At 39.0% G+C, this 18,004-nt stretch overlaps 1 protein-coding gene across 1 annotated transcript in view; it reads right to left on the minus strand.

Moving 5' to 3' along the window:
- Positions 1 to 18,004, minus strand: part of CERK (ceramide kinase) — a 47,418-nt gene that overhangs the window by 25,518 nt on the left and 3,896 nt on the right. Inside the window, exons 2-5 of the mRNA XM_074870045.1 lie at positions 7,186 to 7,299; positions 5,874 to 5,996; positions 3,753 to 3,878; positions 3,167 to 3,230 (exon numbers count right to left, since the gene is read on the minus strand). Of these exons, the coding sequence (XP_074726146.1) occupies positions 3,167 to 3,230; positions 3,753 to 3,878; positions 5,874 to 5,996; positions 7,186 to 7,299 (427 nt within the window). The remainder of the gene's footprint in view (positions 1 to 3,166; positions 3,231 to 3,752; positions 3,879 to 5,873; positions 5,997 to 7,185; positions 7,300 to 18,004) is intronic.

Consider the following 18,004-nt stretch of genomic DNA (forward strand, 5'->3'; position numbering starts at 1 on the left):
TGTATATCTACATAACCATTCATAATGAAACACAGAGTTCTAAATGTTACCAGATGCAAAACTTTGTTTTGCAAACTTAATTCGGGTCAGAGCTGGTGCAGCAGCTACACAGATCCTCAATATGTTAAAGCTCAGCAGAGAGTCCACAGCCAAGCAAATACTAGGAAGTAAAAGACTATTTTACAGCAGTATACATTTCATGCACAATAATCAAATGCACACCCTGAACTCTAAAAGCATAAACATTCTTTAACTGAAAAACTGATTCAAATACACTTTAAAGGAACACATGACAAATACAAAATTATGCATGTAGTCACCAGCATACACGTTTAGGAATGTTTACTGTTATCTATAGCAATCACTTCCAATGTCTAAACTAATACTTACTCTTCCACATTGTCAGCAACAGATATTGCAGAGTGAGCACTTACTTCATAGGACAAGTTAGTTTATTTAATTTTTAAGTCCTCATGATTCAAATTTAGTTATTATTGTATCTTCACCAGAAGGAAAGCTTGAAAAAACCCAGTTGTTTTTTTATGAGTGGAAAGGACAGTCTTAAAAATATACACTGTCCAACTCTAAGTCAAAACCTATGAGACTGGGGGAGAAGGCAAAAAGGATGTTTGGTTTTTTCATTTTTATAACTAATTTCTCATAGCTTAAGTACATTATTCCTCAACTTTAGCCTGTCTCATCTTTCTCTGCAGACTAGAAAAGAGGTTAAATGGACAAAAATTTCCGTATCAGTTCAAGGTCAATGTTGTCTAAGTAGTGTTCTGTTTATAACAAATACTATATCCAGGCTCAGAGATGACAATATGAATGTCTATACCTATCAAGGGGAAAATTTGACAAATAAAGAAGTTTACATACACAGTATCAGCATGACCAAATTCATTGCAAACATCAGATGACACGTGCAAATCACCCATGTGTGTGAGTCGTGTGAAGGCCCCTAGTGAAGCACTACTGTAAGAGAGATCTTAGAGCAATTCTTACATTATGGGTTTATTTTTCTAATGGACTACCATTTCACTTTTTAGACAGATGATAACAGTAAACTACATATGCTAAAGGACTTCGGGAGAAGCAAGTCCACAAGACAAATGAGTTTTAAAAGAACTATGGTCCCTTCTAATTTCAACCATTCTGTGAACTAATTCAAGAACTAGGAAAAAAACCAACCTGAAACAGTTTTACAAAGGCTTGTGCAAGAGGTGTATGGATAAGGAAGCACAGTGTCAGACATGTCAGACTTATTCTAAACATGGTCATTACCTGCACAATATTACAGCATGCTCTCTCTAGTTGTTCTGCACAATGATGTACAAAAACCTCCTATATTGTAACAGAGTACTATTTTAAGTAACTGTCTTTAAAGAGAAGCTGTTCTGTCACTGCATTAATTAGTACACTCACCATAAGAAATTCTTATAAGGGGAAATGGGAAGAACGAACAGGAAGCACGCACAAGAGTTTTAAATAAGCTGTCTCAAGTAAATACACTTGGAAAACAGCAAAGCAGTTATCATTAAGAATCCTGTATCTAGTTCCAAAATTACAGGCATGGCATTGCCAAACAGGGAATCTGGAGATTAAATGAAGAAACTCATCACTGAATTAAGAGGACAGGTGAACAACAATTGGATGCAAGAATCCAAAGAAGCTTTTCTTGTATGTGAGAAGAGTCAATCAAACTTGAAGAAACACAACCATAAAAATCTCCCAGATAAGCACTGTTATTTTAAAAGTAGTATTAATACAGGAACTCCTTCCTAACATCACTGTTCACCACAGAAACAGACTTGTATATGATGGACAAAAATCAGGCTTGGAAAGAGACTGCAGTTCCCAAGCCAGTTGCCATTAAGGCCTAGCCTGGGAGTAGAAGAGTCATGAGATTCTAAAAAGATGTAGTTCTCTCGCCAATTGTTTAGTTCAGTCAGGTTAAGAGAGAGAAAACGAAAACACCCCACCAAAGCCAAAAAAAAAATTACAATAAGAGACTGTTTGAATCTGTCAAAAAGACTTCAGGTACCATTACAATTGGTCACTGCCACTTGTGAAAAACACAATTTGCTGGGAGACGACATGGGCTCACTTGCTTCCCTTTTCTGCTCTGCATTGAAATTTCACCAGCTGTCACTATTATCTACTTCAAATCACTTAAGTCAAATGAAAAGAAGATTCCCTTCCTTGTACTTCTGCAAAATGAAGAAAAATCCCAGTACAGTCAAAACTCCTTAAAGTCAACTCATTTTAAAGCAGGTGAAATCTAGAAACTCAAGCTGTGAATGTAGTTTCTTACTACCACAATTTGTCAACATCATGCTCTCACTCGATTTATACAATGCATATAGATCTGCTACCCTAATAAAAGCACTCTGAAAGTGTTTTAGTTTTACAACTTACCAGTTTAAACATACCTGTCAACAGGTACAACAAGATACTATTTTAAAATACTACAGTTCAGAGAGTTTATCTGCATGGGTTCTGCATACATTTTCATGACTTTCCAGTCATGTAACTTGTTTTATGTCATGAACCAGAAACTGGAATGACTAGTTTATTTATTAAAATATTCTGCTTCTACAGTAGATTTAATAATGGAATGTAATTTCACCATTCAGTTAGGTCTTCTTTTAAAACAGTAATTCCACAACAGAACAAACACATATAAAGCCAAATGATGTAGCCATTATTTGAACAGCCCTACCAAGAGGAACTATCTGAAACGTTTCTAAACAGTTCATGGTTTTTACACACAGGCTGAATGCTACTGATGCAGTGTTCTGGACTCATGTATACATCACCTATACCACAATACATTTGAGGGTAGCTTTTGAGCTATCACAGAATGCTCAACTTCAGGACGAACAGAATTAATCTTACATTCACCTTTTGAACACAAATCTCATGTACACACTGTTATACTACACTTGAATATGTTGTGTGTTGAACGGGTTTACTGAAACAGTTTGGTTTTCCTTTGATACTCCTAAATGTGGATCTCCTATGGAAAGGAATACGCCCCAGAACTTTCAGCTGTTGTAATAAATGTATCAGCAGTGAAGGCTACTATTGTAATTTACAGACAAGAACAGACAGATTACAGAATATATCAGTTAGAAAAGAAAAAAAGGCAAGTGAAGTTACTTACCCATCATATTTATTAATATTAACTTCAAATAAATTGTCCTTAGCATGGTTAGCATGTTCAGTTACTATGAAGAAAAACACATAAAAAATTACTATTATAAAAATATGATTATAAAATGGTATATAATATACAATTATAAAAATTTTATTATTAGCTCATTAATAACCATTATTCTATTACCAATGTGACCATGAAACAGCCTGCCCATAAAATGTGTTTCAAAATACTTATGCCAAGGTAAAAATTGAAAGAGATATGCACTGCAATATATACGGAAAAATATTTCACTAAAAAATTGTGCAAATGAACAATTGGTTTTAACAGTGAAACTGAAAAAGCTAGTAACTTATAAATTAAGAGCTCAGATAGCTCAGAAATACCAAAGGTTTTAGTTTAGTAAGCAGAAAATTCATATAAGGTCACCATTTATCTGGCTACCTACGCTTTAATTAGAAAACATTCCCTCTTTACCACTTAGTTTCATTTCCTTAGTAAGAAAAGGTGGCAAGAGGAACTTAAGCTACCCACATATGTTTTAAAGAGTTCATATTGTGTTTATTAGGAAATTAAAATATTCATTACTCACTAACAACATCAGTGGAAATAGAAGCCAGACTGAAGAGTGGAGCAACTTTCTGTTCATAAATACTCTTCCCTTGTCGTTTTCCTCCACACGGATTAATATACACAAGCAACTGCTTTGGTCTAGACTCTGCAGTAAGGAAAAATATTCTAGTATACTGCTTTTGTACACAAAACAAAAATTCAACAAGCTATACAAAAACAAACCTGTAAACATCAAAGTGAACACAGCATACAAGCCTTTTATAACTCTTACAACTCTGTAACTCTTTATCAAAGAGCTATAAAAACCTGCTTGATCTATCCTCTTTATTTATCCTGAGGATACTGACAGTATGGAACAAATTGGTAATAAGACAGCAGGTGAAAGTCAGAATCATTTCATCTGACTCCATGTCTCACGATCTTATGCATATTATTCTTGCAGTAGCTTCCCACTAAATCACATTAGTATCACAGGCATACAAAAGACAAACCAAGGGCAGCAATAGGAAGGGCACTTGTGAGTGAAGCATACATAGAAACACTTTTACATTAATTTCTTTAAATAATGTTCCTGCTTTGTTAACATAGCTAAAATGCATTTCCTTTCCGTGACAAAGGCACAATAAGAATACCTCACTAAACTACAAGCTGCACAGCAAGCGCTTGCCTTATAGTGTAACCCCTTCCTCCCAGAAAACACCTTGGATATTACTGTCTCAAGTTTGTTCAGTTACAGATTTACACTGGTGGTGGCAATGGAAACAATTATTACACCTCTATACTAACAGATACACAAAATGGTAGTGCTTGCTGCACCTGGAGAGCCTTCTTTTTTGTATAAAACACGAAGACCTGTTATAACATTCGCACTTCCTCAGATGGCAGTCCAAATTATTATTTTAAAAGGAAAGAACAAACAGTTATTAGACCAGCACACTTGTGTAATAAATCCACCCAACCTAGACTGTTTGAATGGTTTAAAGCTGCCACACACCCAAAGCGCCATTCATCCTCTCGGAGAACCAGTTACCTTCTCTGAAATAGTTTGTTACCAGTACAATGAACGCTGCACTCAAATGGAGATGACCACCCAAGGCCACATCTCTCATAGGTGCACTGAGTTGGTGTGCAAACCCCATTTTCTTGAAATATTTTATTGGAAACCAGATACCTCACGTAACATATACGAAACAAAAACATTAGTAAGATGCATGCTTCCAATGCCTGTTCAGAAGAACATTTTCTGTTAAATATCCATTTCTATTCTGTGAGCCTTAAGTACTTGCTTGAGTCATATCATAGGTGACCCTTCTCTGGCTCTGTCTCTCAGAGGGACCTCAGACCTACGCTGTAGGTAGCTTATCTCCAGTCCTGCCTCCATCTCCACCTCCTGCTGCTCCTGGACAGACCTGATTGCTTTATCTCATCTGGGCTGTAAATGGGACCTGCTGCTGTCCCCATCCCTGCTCTGCCCACCCTGCTCTGATATGGTGGGACTGCACCCTGTGCTACGGTTATCCTTGACCACCCTTCTGTCATGGAGTTGCTCTGCTCCTACCACTCCCTGACATCTATCAAGGTATCTCTTTCAGGAATAACTACTGCAAAACTACTTTTAGCCTTCCAAGAAACAGATGTCCAAGAGCCCCAGAAATGATTAATGGGAGCTCTTACTTCATAAAGCACATTGTTGATGAGAGAGACTGGAAAGGCAAGACAGACACACAAAAAGCCACCCATAAATCTTACAATTGCTACAATCCTTGTCCTCAGCTCTCCAGAGTACCTCAAATCCCTGAGCATACAGCTGCTCTTTACTTTATCCAAAACTACAGTCATTTTGAAGCCTCTGCTAAGCTTCTCATGTGTCCCTGTTTTGTGAAAACATTTTACATATGGGCAAAATTATAAGACATCCATAGTCCTGACTGATTAGAGTAAAACACTGAGTACAACTTAGCAAATATGCAAGATATAAAAGTAGTGATAAGAGTAAGACACTTCAACTCTCAGCTCCCTCAACTTTGGAGCATAAGTTGCTCTTAAAGAGTTTAAAAAGGCAGATATATCAAAATAATATTAATTGACGTACAAGCCTGTAAAATGATGGTGCAAGTGTTAGTAGTTTAGTCAAACTTACTCTGCATTTCAAGTAACTCTTTCAGTGCCTGTATCCACTGATTACACAAGTGCTCATCAACACACCAAAACGTCACATCACTGCACCGCCAGCGGTGATTTCGAGCTTTCTTCACGTAATATACTATTTAAATTAAAAAAAAAAAAAAAATAAGAGGCACAATGGGACAGTTGTGTGAAATGACAAACATATTTCAAAGAGGTCTCCAAAATATCTACCTTTGGAAAAGTGGTAATTAACCCTCACTAGATGCTTCTGCAAATAACAGAAGCATTCAGGGTGTGAACAAGACATTTGTAAAAAGTCAAAATGAATATATAAATGAAAACACTTGCTCTAGGTCATCACCTTATAGCAGATACCTAAACATAAACTTCTTTTTAAACCAAAACCAATCCATTTTCCATAAACTGATTAAAGACATACTCATACAAAAGTTCACTGAGCTTATATATAATTTTATCCGTATTAGTCTGCAATGTCTACATAATATAAAATGCCATAAGCTTAAGAGGATAATCCAAACCCTCACATCAGCTCCCATGTAACCAACAGGGTAAATTTAATTTCATAAAGCTGAAATTTGAGAAAAAATATTTAGAGTTTTCCTGTGTGTTAAGAACCAGGCTGGTGAGACAAGAACCACCCTTACCCCTCCATCTAGAGTATCACCACTCGTTGTTACTGAAGGACTAAAGCAAGGAAAGTACTCCACAACATAAAATTTTGGCATGGAAGCAATCATATTTGCCTCAGCTTTGCAGCACAGAAGTCACCACTCTTTCCCCAAAACAAACAAATTTATTTCTGGAACTTTCTTTTAAGAATGCAGGCAATAATATGAAGGACATTTACATGCACAAATTCTGACGGCTAGGGATATTTTTTTAAAGAAGCAAACATTTAGGACTCATTTTTCCAGCAGCCCTCTCGATTTTCTAGTTGAGTACTAGAAAGCAAGTGTCCTTGCTGCAAAGTCATTCAGCAGCAGAAACGCAAGACATTAGTTAGGTCTTAATTAAATAACTAAACACAGCATGTGTTCTTAAAGGAAGGGGTTTATTTTCCAAAATAAGAATCTTTATATGTAAACTGGCAGATTTTTGGTGGGTTTTTTTTGTTTATTTGTTTTTCTGGTGTTTTTGGTTGGGGGGATTTTGCTGGGTTTTGGGGGGTGGTGATTTGTTTTGTTTTGTTTTTTAAATGCATTACTTCTGTTAAAAAAAGTTCTGAAGATTCCTTTTTGAGTCTGACCTAAAGTACCTCCAACAAAGTAATTAGCACAAGCATCCCGAGACTGTATTTGCCTTACCTGTGAAAGCATGTGGCTTTGCCATTTTTTGCCATTTGCCAATATTACGCTGTTTCTTGTTAAGTTCAGTTTCTTCTACAGCAATTATCTCAGAGGTTGGTACAAAACAGTTTTCTGTATGAACACAAGATCTTCCACATTAACATCTTAAAATAGCACCAGAATGATTATTTCTACACGTAATCTGATATAGACATACAATTAGAGCAGCTGTTCAATAAGTACATCCAAGAGTGTAAGTAGAAATTTGCTGAATATTTTCAACTTCCTTTTGCCTTTAGTCAAAGCACATAATCCATAACCACCTATGAACTAGCCCGAATAATACATTAAGTGTCTACGATTTCTCAGAAAGTATTGAGTATAAAAACATTTTTGCTTGAAGCCAAAATCCAGAAACATTGATTTCAGAGTAATGATATTGACCCTTCAATAACGCCTAGTCCACATATTTGACAGCGAACAGCATAAGCTATTGCACACAAAGAATGTGCAACTAGATCTAGTGCAGAGACTACAGAGGCTATTTGTTACTCTCAAGTAAGTAGCTGGCTTATGAAAGAAGGGCATTCATATGAATTCTTAAGACTAAATCCCACTAAGCTTTTAAACTTCAGGATCTCCTAAGAAGCAAATTCTAGATGCCATGTTAAATATATTTACCTTATATCAACTTCAAAACTATTGTTTTTCAGAATTAAAGGCCTCTTGTTCTTACACTATGAAAGAATCTCCTCCACCCTCGCTCTTTTTTCTCCTGTATTCCCAACACCATCTCAGTCTCAACTCCTCTCAAATTGAGGATTTTGTCTCATTTTCATTACTGATTTCAAAATTTCTCTGCTTTTACGTTACCTCAAGAAAAAAAAAAGTGGAACTGAAAATGCATGCTTTGTATTTATGTACAAGCAAGTGCTCTGTGTATATACACACATGTAGAAAACATTTAATTTCATAAGATTATTATAATAATATAATCTCATATAATAATAAGTATAATACACTTGTTTCTCTCATATATAGATAGAAGAAACACTAAACACATAAAATACAAACACTAATACTGCTGTTGCTGGGTTTTAGCCTATATTTCATCTTCCTCACTATTTCGCAGAAGTACCATAGTGGTGGTGAGGAATGTAAAAAAAGCCAAAAATTTTTCCTGAGCTCTTCACATTGGTGACTACAATTCATTTGCCACTAGTTCAATTTTATTTTTTTTCCCCTGTCCTATTCCTTTTAGTCAGAGTTGTTACCTACTGACATGTTGTGGACTACACACACAAGGGGTTTTTTCCTTTACAGGTGTTTGACTTTATATTCCTTTAGGAATTTTATCTTCCCAGAGGCTTTTAGCTCTATTCCAAACAAATGTAGCCTCCAAATTTTACAGTGAGGTCTTTCAGGAATCTGGCTGTATTTGAATGTTTTAACTACTTACAAAACCAATTTTGGCTCATAATTCCATTTACTATACTTAAGGCATGATGAAGAAACGCAGCAGTCACAGAATGGATTTATAAAGATCCAACAGCAGAGATGAACTCACTAAAAACATTTTACTTGCATACAGATATAGATATCATACATATACACATATAAGACTATATAAAGTATTTATTATTGGATAGCAACAGTTAATTGGTTTTCCTAACATTCAGAAACAGGATCTGCTACGGGATCTCAGTAAGATTATCCACCTATTCATTTATTCAAGGAAAAAAAAATACAGAACAGAGATGGAACAATATTTTAAGGGAAGGGAACATGTTCTTTAACCTTTCTTTCCCAGAACTACTTTTAGTTCTCATTTTTCTACTGTCTGTGCCACCTCTCCATATGCCAGAATATGAAAAGAAAGCTTGTTGCATTTAGAAAGATTGCACTTAAGTGGTAACTCATTTTGTTGTTGCTCACAGATATGGTACAAAACTGACAAACTACATTTAATTAAAATTTAAATGACAATGGTCTAATGAACATTTTGGGAAATACGTTCTGGATACTTATTAGCACATACACTAGGAACAGCAACAAAAATCATTGTTTTATTAGGCATTTTCTGTATAATAGAGAAAGATGTCTAACTGTACAGATAGGAATCAGATTAAAAAAGCACTTCCAAAACTGTATCACTGAAATAATTTCTTTGGAGCATACATTTTAGCACATATTACACAGCTTACATTAACCACTGTAGACCTTGAAACCACTTCTACTAAGCTTCCCTAATTTTTCAGATGTGTTCTCCAACAGTCGCATGACTGGAAGTTCTGCTTTTCATGCAAATCTCCTCACATACACGTGGCAAAAAAGCCAAGAGTAAATGTTTTAGTTATATATGTGCATTTTTTTTATTCTAACCCACAAGAGTTACATATCTGAAATAACAGATTCCAGAAAAAAAACCCAAACAAAAACAAAACAAAAAAGGAACAAAACAAAAGCAAAGAACAGAGTGATCCCACCTTCCCTCTGTAAATCTCTGGGTTTGGTAAAAGTCTGAGAAGTTTCTGTTCTGTGGATACCAGCTACACCAACTGTGGCCCTCAGTACTACTTGCACTGTACAAGCAGCAAATAACTTCACTGCCCTGATAGCATACTCCAAGCTTAAGGCAGTCAAAACCACACACTACCTAATACAGAAACTGCAGAGGGCCAGAAAGACGCAAGGCTCTCTCAAATACAAGCATGTTATTCAGAACATTCCCTACAGCTTATGAGAACAAATCTGAACGCAGTGGCATTTGTGTTTGAATAGAGCTCAAGAATTTCTATCAGTCCAAATATGAATCTATCACTATGTGACTTAGTATTATACAGTATATTCTTTAATCAGAAAGCAAATCAACTACTTAGTCCCACCATCCCCCCTTTTCCCCAGAAGGGAGAAGCTTCCAGTGGAAAGAAATCAGAGATCTTCAGTACAAGTAGCACAATCCTGCTCCTATAAACACAAAGCCCTCATCTGCCATTTAATCACCAAAACCCGCCCCATAAAAATAAGTAGGTCTACCCTGCCCTCTTTTGAGAAGTCAACAAAGTTCACATATGTACTAATTATAGTTCTTTCCCACACCTACTTTTGTAGCAGTTACCCTATTATTAAGTAGTATGAGCCATTTATTTCACTGATTTGGCATAAAGGTGTCCACTCATAAAGGCCCCAAACATGGAAAAATCTTATTGACACATTAACAAAAAAAACCACCCAAACATGGAAAATCTTACTGACACATTAACAAAAATTGGCACTTCTACCAGCACTACGAGATCAATATTAATGAAAAAAGTTGAGCTATGAGCTCAGACCATACCAAACAAAGAATTTCACTTGGCTTAGGACAATACACTCAACTAAGTAGCACACAACAGTTACTAGACAAACTTCCAGGCCAAATACCATAACTTTTTCAACATATACATCTAGATTCAAGAGACTGAATTTTGAGTTTAGAAATACTGAAGTACATATCAATTTTCTTTATCTCAAAGATCTTCACACAGTTGTGTTTTCATGTCTCACCTCGTTCAACGTCTAGCATACATGACATACTAAAGATAATGAGTTGTCCATCCAAAGCAACCAGACGAAGGGGCAAGGCAAAAAAAAAAAAAAAACCAAACAAAAAATACAATGGACAGGTGACAGTCTTCCCAGCACACTGGCTGTGTCAGTCACGACTCATTCTGAGTCACAGTGCTCTTACAGTCTTACCAGACACTCTTCTTGAAGTGCAAATCAGCAAAATACTGAATTAGATGCATACTACTTTTCCCCACATTAAGCAAGTGGGAGAAAAAGAAGCACAAGGTAAGCACACCAACAGTGGGCTTTCTTTGTGAAAAATGTAGCTGGCAGTTGTCAAATGTGTTCTTCTGTGTTAAGAAAGGCTTTTTTCAGTGCAGCATCGCTGCCTGCCACTCCCACAGAACACCTCCTGAGTTAATATGTAAACTCACTCAGAACTCCAGTCAAGGTTTGTTCATTCATCACTGCCAGCTATATCTGCAGGCCAAATTCCTCCCTCAGACATGGGTTAGCTCAAAGCAACACAGACATGTGCAAAAGCATACAAACATCACTGATTTGGTTTAAATAAACAGCACTTGGTTTATTTTTAAAATTCAGCTTAGGCCCATGGATGCAGCAGCATTCAGAATTAATTTATTAGTATACTCTTGTGACTTGAAAACATTAACAACTTTTCTTTCACCTAGAAGCAAGAAAATAAGTACGTTTTCTATCAGAAGGTGCACTGCAGTGTATTGATCATGGACCAGAATAAGAGAAGATGGTGGATAGTGACATAGAGTTACAGAGAATTCACATCCTGGGGTAAGGGGAAGAAAAAAAGCTGTCATGAATATATGATTTAACTAAAAATGTGAAAGAGTCAGATATCTGAAGGCCATGATTTCACAATATGCAGCCATGTATAGGGAAATCGGCTTTTTTTTTTTAGAAGTAAATCTTCAAGTACTTTGTAAACTAATAGACAATAGATCAGTTCCTAATACGAACAGACACACAGTTGCTACTTCACATCACATATCTGAATTTGAACCAAATCGCAGACATTTGAACTTGGATCACTTTGCATATTTAGATCCTACTACTGAATGTTTTCCTATTGATTAATTTTTTTAATTTTCAAATTAAATCTTTTCAACTTCACTATCACTATTTCAATGGTAAAGCAAGAAGTAAGATGCACTTCTTCACCTTAAGGGAAAAAAAAAAACCACCAAAGAGGCGTATGCTGAAAAACATGTATTGTTTAATGTAGTATGCATCTATATTTGAATTCCAAAGAAACAATGCCTTCTACAGCTATTATTCCCCGCATCCCACTGGTTCAATGTAGTCAGTGGAACTGCCTAGAGAAAAACATGGTTCAGATTTGTACATGTGCCCATTGCCATTTGGGAACAACTGAAGAAAATTGACCTTCAGTAAGGATATGCCAACACATCACAGGTGCTGGACAGACCTTGATTCTAAGCAGGCCCATCTCTGTTGTCTCAGTACTGTATTTATCAAATTGAGAATTCTTTAGAATCCACAACATCAGAATGGCATCAGTCTTGTGAACGTTAGTACTGAGGCTTCTTCAAGTGGTTGTTTTGGGGGGAAAGCTGGAAAAGACATGCCAGAATTCTGAAGGGAGAAACAGAAGCTTTAAAAGAAAGTGCACACAATGAGTGAAGGCATACAGTCCAGTGCCTAGTTGGATCATCCCCTTCACGCTTGTACTTTACAATTAAAAAAACAGAAAAATGTCAAAAGAGCATTTCATTCTGTGTTTGTAATCCCTTAGTACTAGGCATGATGTAGTCTTAGCCAATACTTCTAAAATACCTATAAATACATATGTACAATACATAATTTGCTATGAAATTTGATACATAAAGTTTTATCACATGGTACTTGAGGAAAAACCTGACTGTGCCATCAACATGAGGAAATAATAAAACAGTTGATCTGCCCAGCTCTTCAGATCAACTAAATCTCACAGTGAAGTCTTACAAGGTTGAAAAATAATCTTCTTCAGAATATTTGAAGATGAAGGCATGCCTAGGAAAAAAAGGTGCATAGCTAAAAGTAACAGAGAAACACATGAAAAATTTCAGATAAAAATTTTCCCTCTAAGTTCAAACAAGTCTAACCAACCCAACAACAGGAAATGGGAACCTCATTACACCGAGGACAGAACTTGAAAATATGATGCTGTTAAACAAGGTTTAACAGTAGGAAGGAAAGTAAACAGTATTTAGGATTTAAGGTTTTAAAAACATACCATAACATGAACAAACATTTTATGTTTTTGTTATTGTTGGCATCTTCTCGATGATAGCATTAAAAATAATTCTTCTGAACTAATACGTCTTTATTCACAAAATGCATTTTGTCAGAATGGGTTTAAAAAAAAAAAAGTATTTTTTAACATAATTGTACAAAGATGAGAAAACACAAGAATCTCCCCATATTCTGTAAAACTATATTTTCCTGGACAATAGGACAAAGTCTCTGTTGTTTCTTATCTGTCCCTGAATTTGGATGCAACAGGGAGAGGTAGATATTTCAACACTTCTACAATACACCTAACTATAGGTCTAGTTCCTTACCTGTCAAAGCCTGAAAACCTTGGCAAAATAGAGACCAAACTATTTTTATTTCTGTAGCTAAATTCAAGACAGTAATAAATACTCAGAAAATAAGCAGCCCTCACTGAGTTTTTCAGTTTAAAGACAAACTGTTTCACTGTAATAACTACCTATTAAACAAAAAATATAGCACTTTTATACTGCATAATTAAGTCTGTATTTAGGCATACTGCACAGTAGTCACGTAGTCAAAGGCTAAATGGCAGAAAGATAGCAATCTTGGTCAAGCAACTCCTCTGAAATTATATGCTTCTAACTAACCATCTTCCATATTATAAAGGGTTTTTTATATACTGTCATGTATGTTGCTCATATTTCCAAAATAATTGTAGAGAACACCATAAGCCATCCCAGGTCTTAAAAGAGCTTAAAGACAACAGAGCAGGAAAAATATAGAACTGTGATAGTATTGAAGACTACAAAGCCCTGGGCGTACAAGCAAAAAGTTTTGATGCTCAAGTTCTCTTTTCTTCCATTCTACCAGTTAGAGGAAAGGGTGCCGCCAGAAACAGACATATAATGCAAATCAACTTCTGGCTTCATGGCTGATGCCATCGTAAGGATTTTGGCTTTTATGACAATGGGACATTCTCCAATGACTATAGCCTGCTAGGGATGGATGGGATCCACCTGTCTAGAAGAGGCAACAGAATCTTTGGCAGCAGGCTGGCCAACTTGGGTGAGGTGGGCTTTAAACTGAAGGACTTGCTGGGCAGGGGGAGGGGTATCTTAAGTGGCAACACTCACGCCATTGCAATCAACTGGAGAATAAGCCCAGCCAGCTAGAGCAGTAACAAACGTTGCTTAGCTGCCTCCCAAGATGTGAGCCAAAAGATCATCCACCTCAAGTGTATGTATATCAATGCATGGAGTCTGGGGAACAAACGGGAGGAACTGGAACTCCATACCCAGTCAGAAAGTTATGGTATCATAGGAATAATTGAAACATGGTGGGACAACTCACCTGACTGGAGGATCACAATGGATGGCTATAAGCTGTTTTCATAAAGGCAGGCAGGGGAGAAGAGAAGGAGGAATCACACTCTATGTTAAGGAAAACCTTGAGTATAAAGTCAGCTACAGCGATTGTGGAAGTCCTACTGAATGCCTCTGAGTCAAGATCAGAGGGGTTGTCTCCAAGGGGGAATCTTACAGTAGGCATCTGCTATCAACCTCCAAACCAAGACGATAAGGCCAACGAAGCAGTATTTGGGTCACTTAAGCTATAGGTTAACAGAACCTGGTTCTTATGGGTGACTTCAACTACCCAGACATTTGTTGGAAGAATAATTCAGCGGCTACATGTCATCCATATTCTTGGAATGCATAGAGGACTGCTTCCTCATACAAATGTTAGACGTGCCAACCAGGAATGAGGAATTGCTCGACTTGCTACTCATAAACCAAGAAAACCTGCTTTATGATACCTCACTTAGTGACAGCCTTGGCTGCAGTGATCACAATATTATGGAGTTTGGGATCCTGCTGAGCATGCTGAAGGTTAGTTTCAAGACAAAGGTTTCGGATTTTAGAAGAGCAAACTTCAGCTTGCTCAGAGCTCAGTTGGGAGGGATTCCACAGGAAGCTTCCATGAAGAATAAAGGAGTTAGGGAGTGCTGGGACTTTTTCAAGAATATTCTCCTGGAAGCACAAAGTTCACCCCCTTTAAAGGGAAGTAGGCAGAGCAAGAGACACCCTTGGCTTAACTGCGAGCTTCTGAGTCTGCTCAAAACCAAGAGAAGCATACTAGAGATGGAAAAGTGGACAAATACCCATTGAGAACTCCAAGGGCATTGCCACAGCATGCAGAGAGGCAGTTTGAAGAGCAAAAGCCCAGCTCAAATTGAAATTGGACAGAAATGTCAAAAACGACAAGAAAGGGCTCTTCAAGTATATAAACCACAAGCAGAAACAAAAGGAAAATACTGGTGCTCTGTGGAACAGGAGAGGTAGATTAGTCACCAACAACACTGACAAGGCAGACGTTCTCAACACTTTCTTCACCTCTGTCTTTACCAGCACTGTTGGGCCCCAGGCCTTGGGAACAAAATCCCAGGTTGATGCAGACAGACCCACTGTCAGTGAAGGAAGAGTAGGTATGCAAAATATTACAGGAGCTTGACCTCTACAGATCGATGGGCCCTGACGTTATCCACCCGAGGGTGTTAAGAGAGCTGGCTGACACTGTTTCAAGGAAACATCTTTGAGAAGTCATGGAGATCGGGGGATGTCCCAGAAGACTGGAAGAAGGCTAATGTCACCCCCATCTACAAGAAGGGCTTAAAGAAGGATCCAGGAAATTATGGGCCCATCAGTCTTACTTCAATCCCTGGGAAAGTCATGGAACGAATTCTCCTGGGAGCAAACACAAGTCAAATGAAGCACGTGATTGGGAAAAGCCAGCTTGGAGTCACCAGAGGCAAATTGTGCTTGACAGACCTGATCACCTTTTAGGACAAAGTGACCTACTCAGTTGATGTGGGGCAAGCAGTGGATATAGTCTACCTGGATTTCTCCAAGGCTTTCAGTATGGTTCCCCACAGCCTCCTCCTAGAGGAACTGACGCGCTACGGTCTAGACGAGTGGTCCGTGCAGTGGGTGGGGAACTGGCTGACAAGCTGCACCCAGAGGGTGGTGGTAAATAGCTCTTCCTCAAACTGCAACCTGTCACAAGTGGGGTCCCCCAGGAATCAGTACTGGGCCCAACACTGTTTAATGTCTTCATTAGCGATCTGGATGATGGGGTCAAGTGTACCCTGATGAAGTTTGCTGATGATACCAAACTGAGTGGGGAAGTGGACACTTTGGAAGGGAGTTCTGTTCTGTGACCACCTGCACAGGCCAAGGGCACTCATCCTACCTGATCCTCAGGGCAGGCAGTCATCTGAGAGCAAAGGCTGCAGCTCTGTTTGGGGTTCCGCACCATCCACCCCAGCAGTGGCCAATGCCTCCCCCCAGACAGAGCTGTTGAAGGGAGAGGCTGCAGTGTCAACCTGAGACTGCGGGAAGTGCCTGGACCTTTCTCCTGGGGCAGGGACAGGCAGCAGACCTGCCTGCAGAAGGCGTGCCCAGGTGGAGGACCTCCTGCAGCAGGTGGCTGAGGTGCAGGTGGTGAGAAGGTTGTGTAGCATCAGAGAGGCTGCGAAGGAGTTAGATGGCTGGTTCCAACTGCAGTCTGCAGTGGACCCACAGCCACACAGCCAAAAACTCTCCCACCTGCACACACAGAAGGGAGCAGGGCCAATAATGCAAAAGAATGGAAGCTTGCAACAACGAGGACCTGCAGGAGGAAGAGACTTTCCCCAAAGCCTGAGGTGCCCTTGCAGAACTGCTTCTCTGTTCTGCAGACAGAAGAAGAACGACCTGTCACATCAGGAGTAACTGGAGTTGAGTAACACAGTCCGATTCGCCCCCCGTACAGCAACCTGTGCAACTAAGAAAAGGTGACAGGTGATACTAGTAGGTGACTCTCTTCCAAGAGGTATGGGGGCACCCATCTGCTGACCTGACGCACTCTGTAGAGAGGTGTGCTGCTTACCGGGGGCTCATATCAGGGATGTCACTAAGAGACTACTGAGCCTTGTACACTCCACTGACTTATCTGCTGCTGTTGTTTCATGTAGGCACCAAGGATACAGCCAGGAGCAGTCTGAGGAGTATCAAGAGGGACCACAGAGCCCTGGGAGCGGTGGTAAGGGACTCTGGAGCACAGGTAGTTTTTTCACCAAGCCCCCAGGCAAAGGGAAAGGGTTTGAAAGGGCCAGTTGAATCTGGCAAATCAACAATTGGTTACGGGACTGGTGCCACAGTCAGAGGTTTGGCTACTGAGACCATGGAACTTGCTCTGAGAAACCTGATCTACTGGGGGCTGATGGGGTCCATCTGTCAGAGGAGAGGAAGAGCATCTTTGGTCATAGGCTTGCCAGAGTGGTGAAGAGGACTTTAAAGTTGCCGGGGGAGCAGAACCTCGATCCATCCCACTCCTATCAGTTCAATGCCAGCACCAGCAAAAGATGCCCAGAGCCTGGAGAGGGATCTCAGGTCATCAGGAGAGCACCTGAAGAGCAACACAAAGGAGTTCCAGCCAGTAATTCAGCTTCACCGGAGGCCCAGCTTAAATGCCTCTATGCAAACACACATAGCATGGGGAAAAAACAAGACGAATTAAGAGACATGCACAAGCCTGGAGGGCTATGATCTTCCTGGCATCATGGAGAGGTGGTGGGATTGGTCTTTTGACTGGATTGTAGGCATGGAAGGATACAGACCTTTTGGTAAGGACAGGCAGGAGAGACAAGGAAGGGGTGTCATCCTCTGTTTATAAACACATAGAAGCAGCCTCATGTTCACAAGTCCTGGTCCGCATGAGGGACTGCAACCACCCTGATATCTGTTGGAGGGAAAACACAACAGGACACAAGCAATCCAAGAGGTCCCTGGAATGCATTGATGATAACTTCCTTCTCCAAGTGACAGAGGAGCCAGTATGGAGAGGTGCTATGCTGAACCTTGTTCTCAACAACAAGGAGGGGCTGGTGGGGAATGTGAAGCTCAAGAGCAGCCTTGGCTGCAGTGACAATGAAATGGTGGAGTTCAATATCCTTAGGGCAGTGAGGAGGGTGCACAGCAAGCTCACTACCCTGGACTTA

This window comes from Strix uralensis, chromosome 5 (assembly GCF_047716275.1).
Source record: "Strix uralensis isolate ZFMK-TIS-50842 chromosome 5, bStrUra1, whole genome shotgun sequence".
Lineage (NCBI taxonomy): Eukaryota > Metazoa > Chordata > Aves > Strigiformes > Strigidae > Strix > Strix uralensis.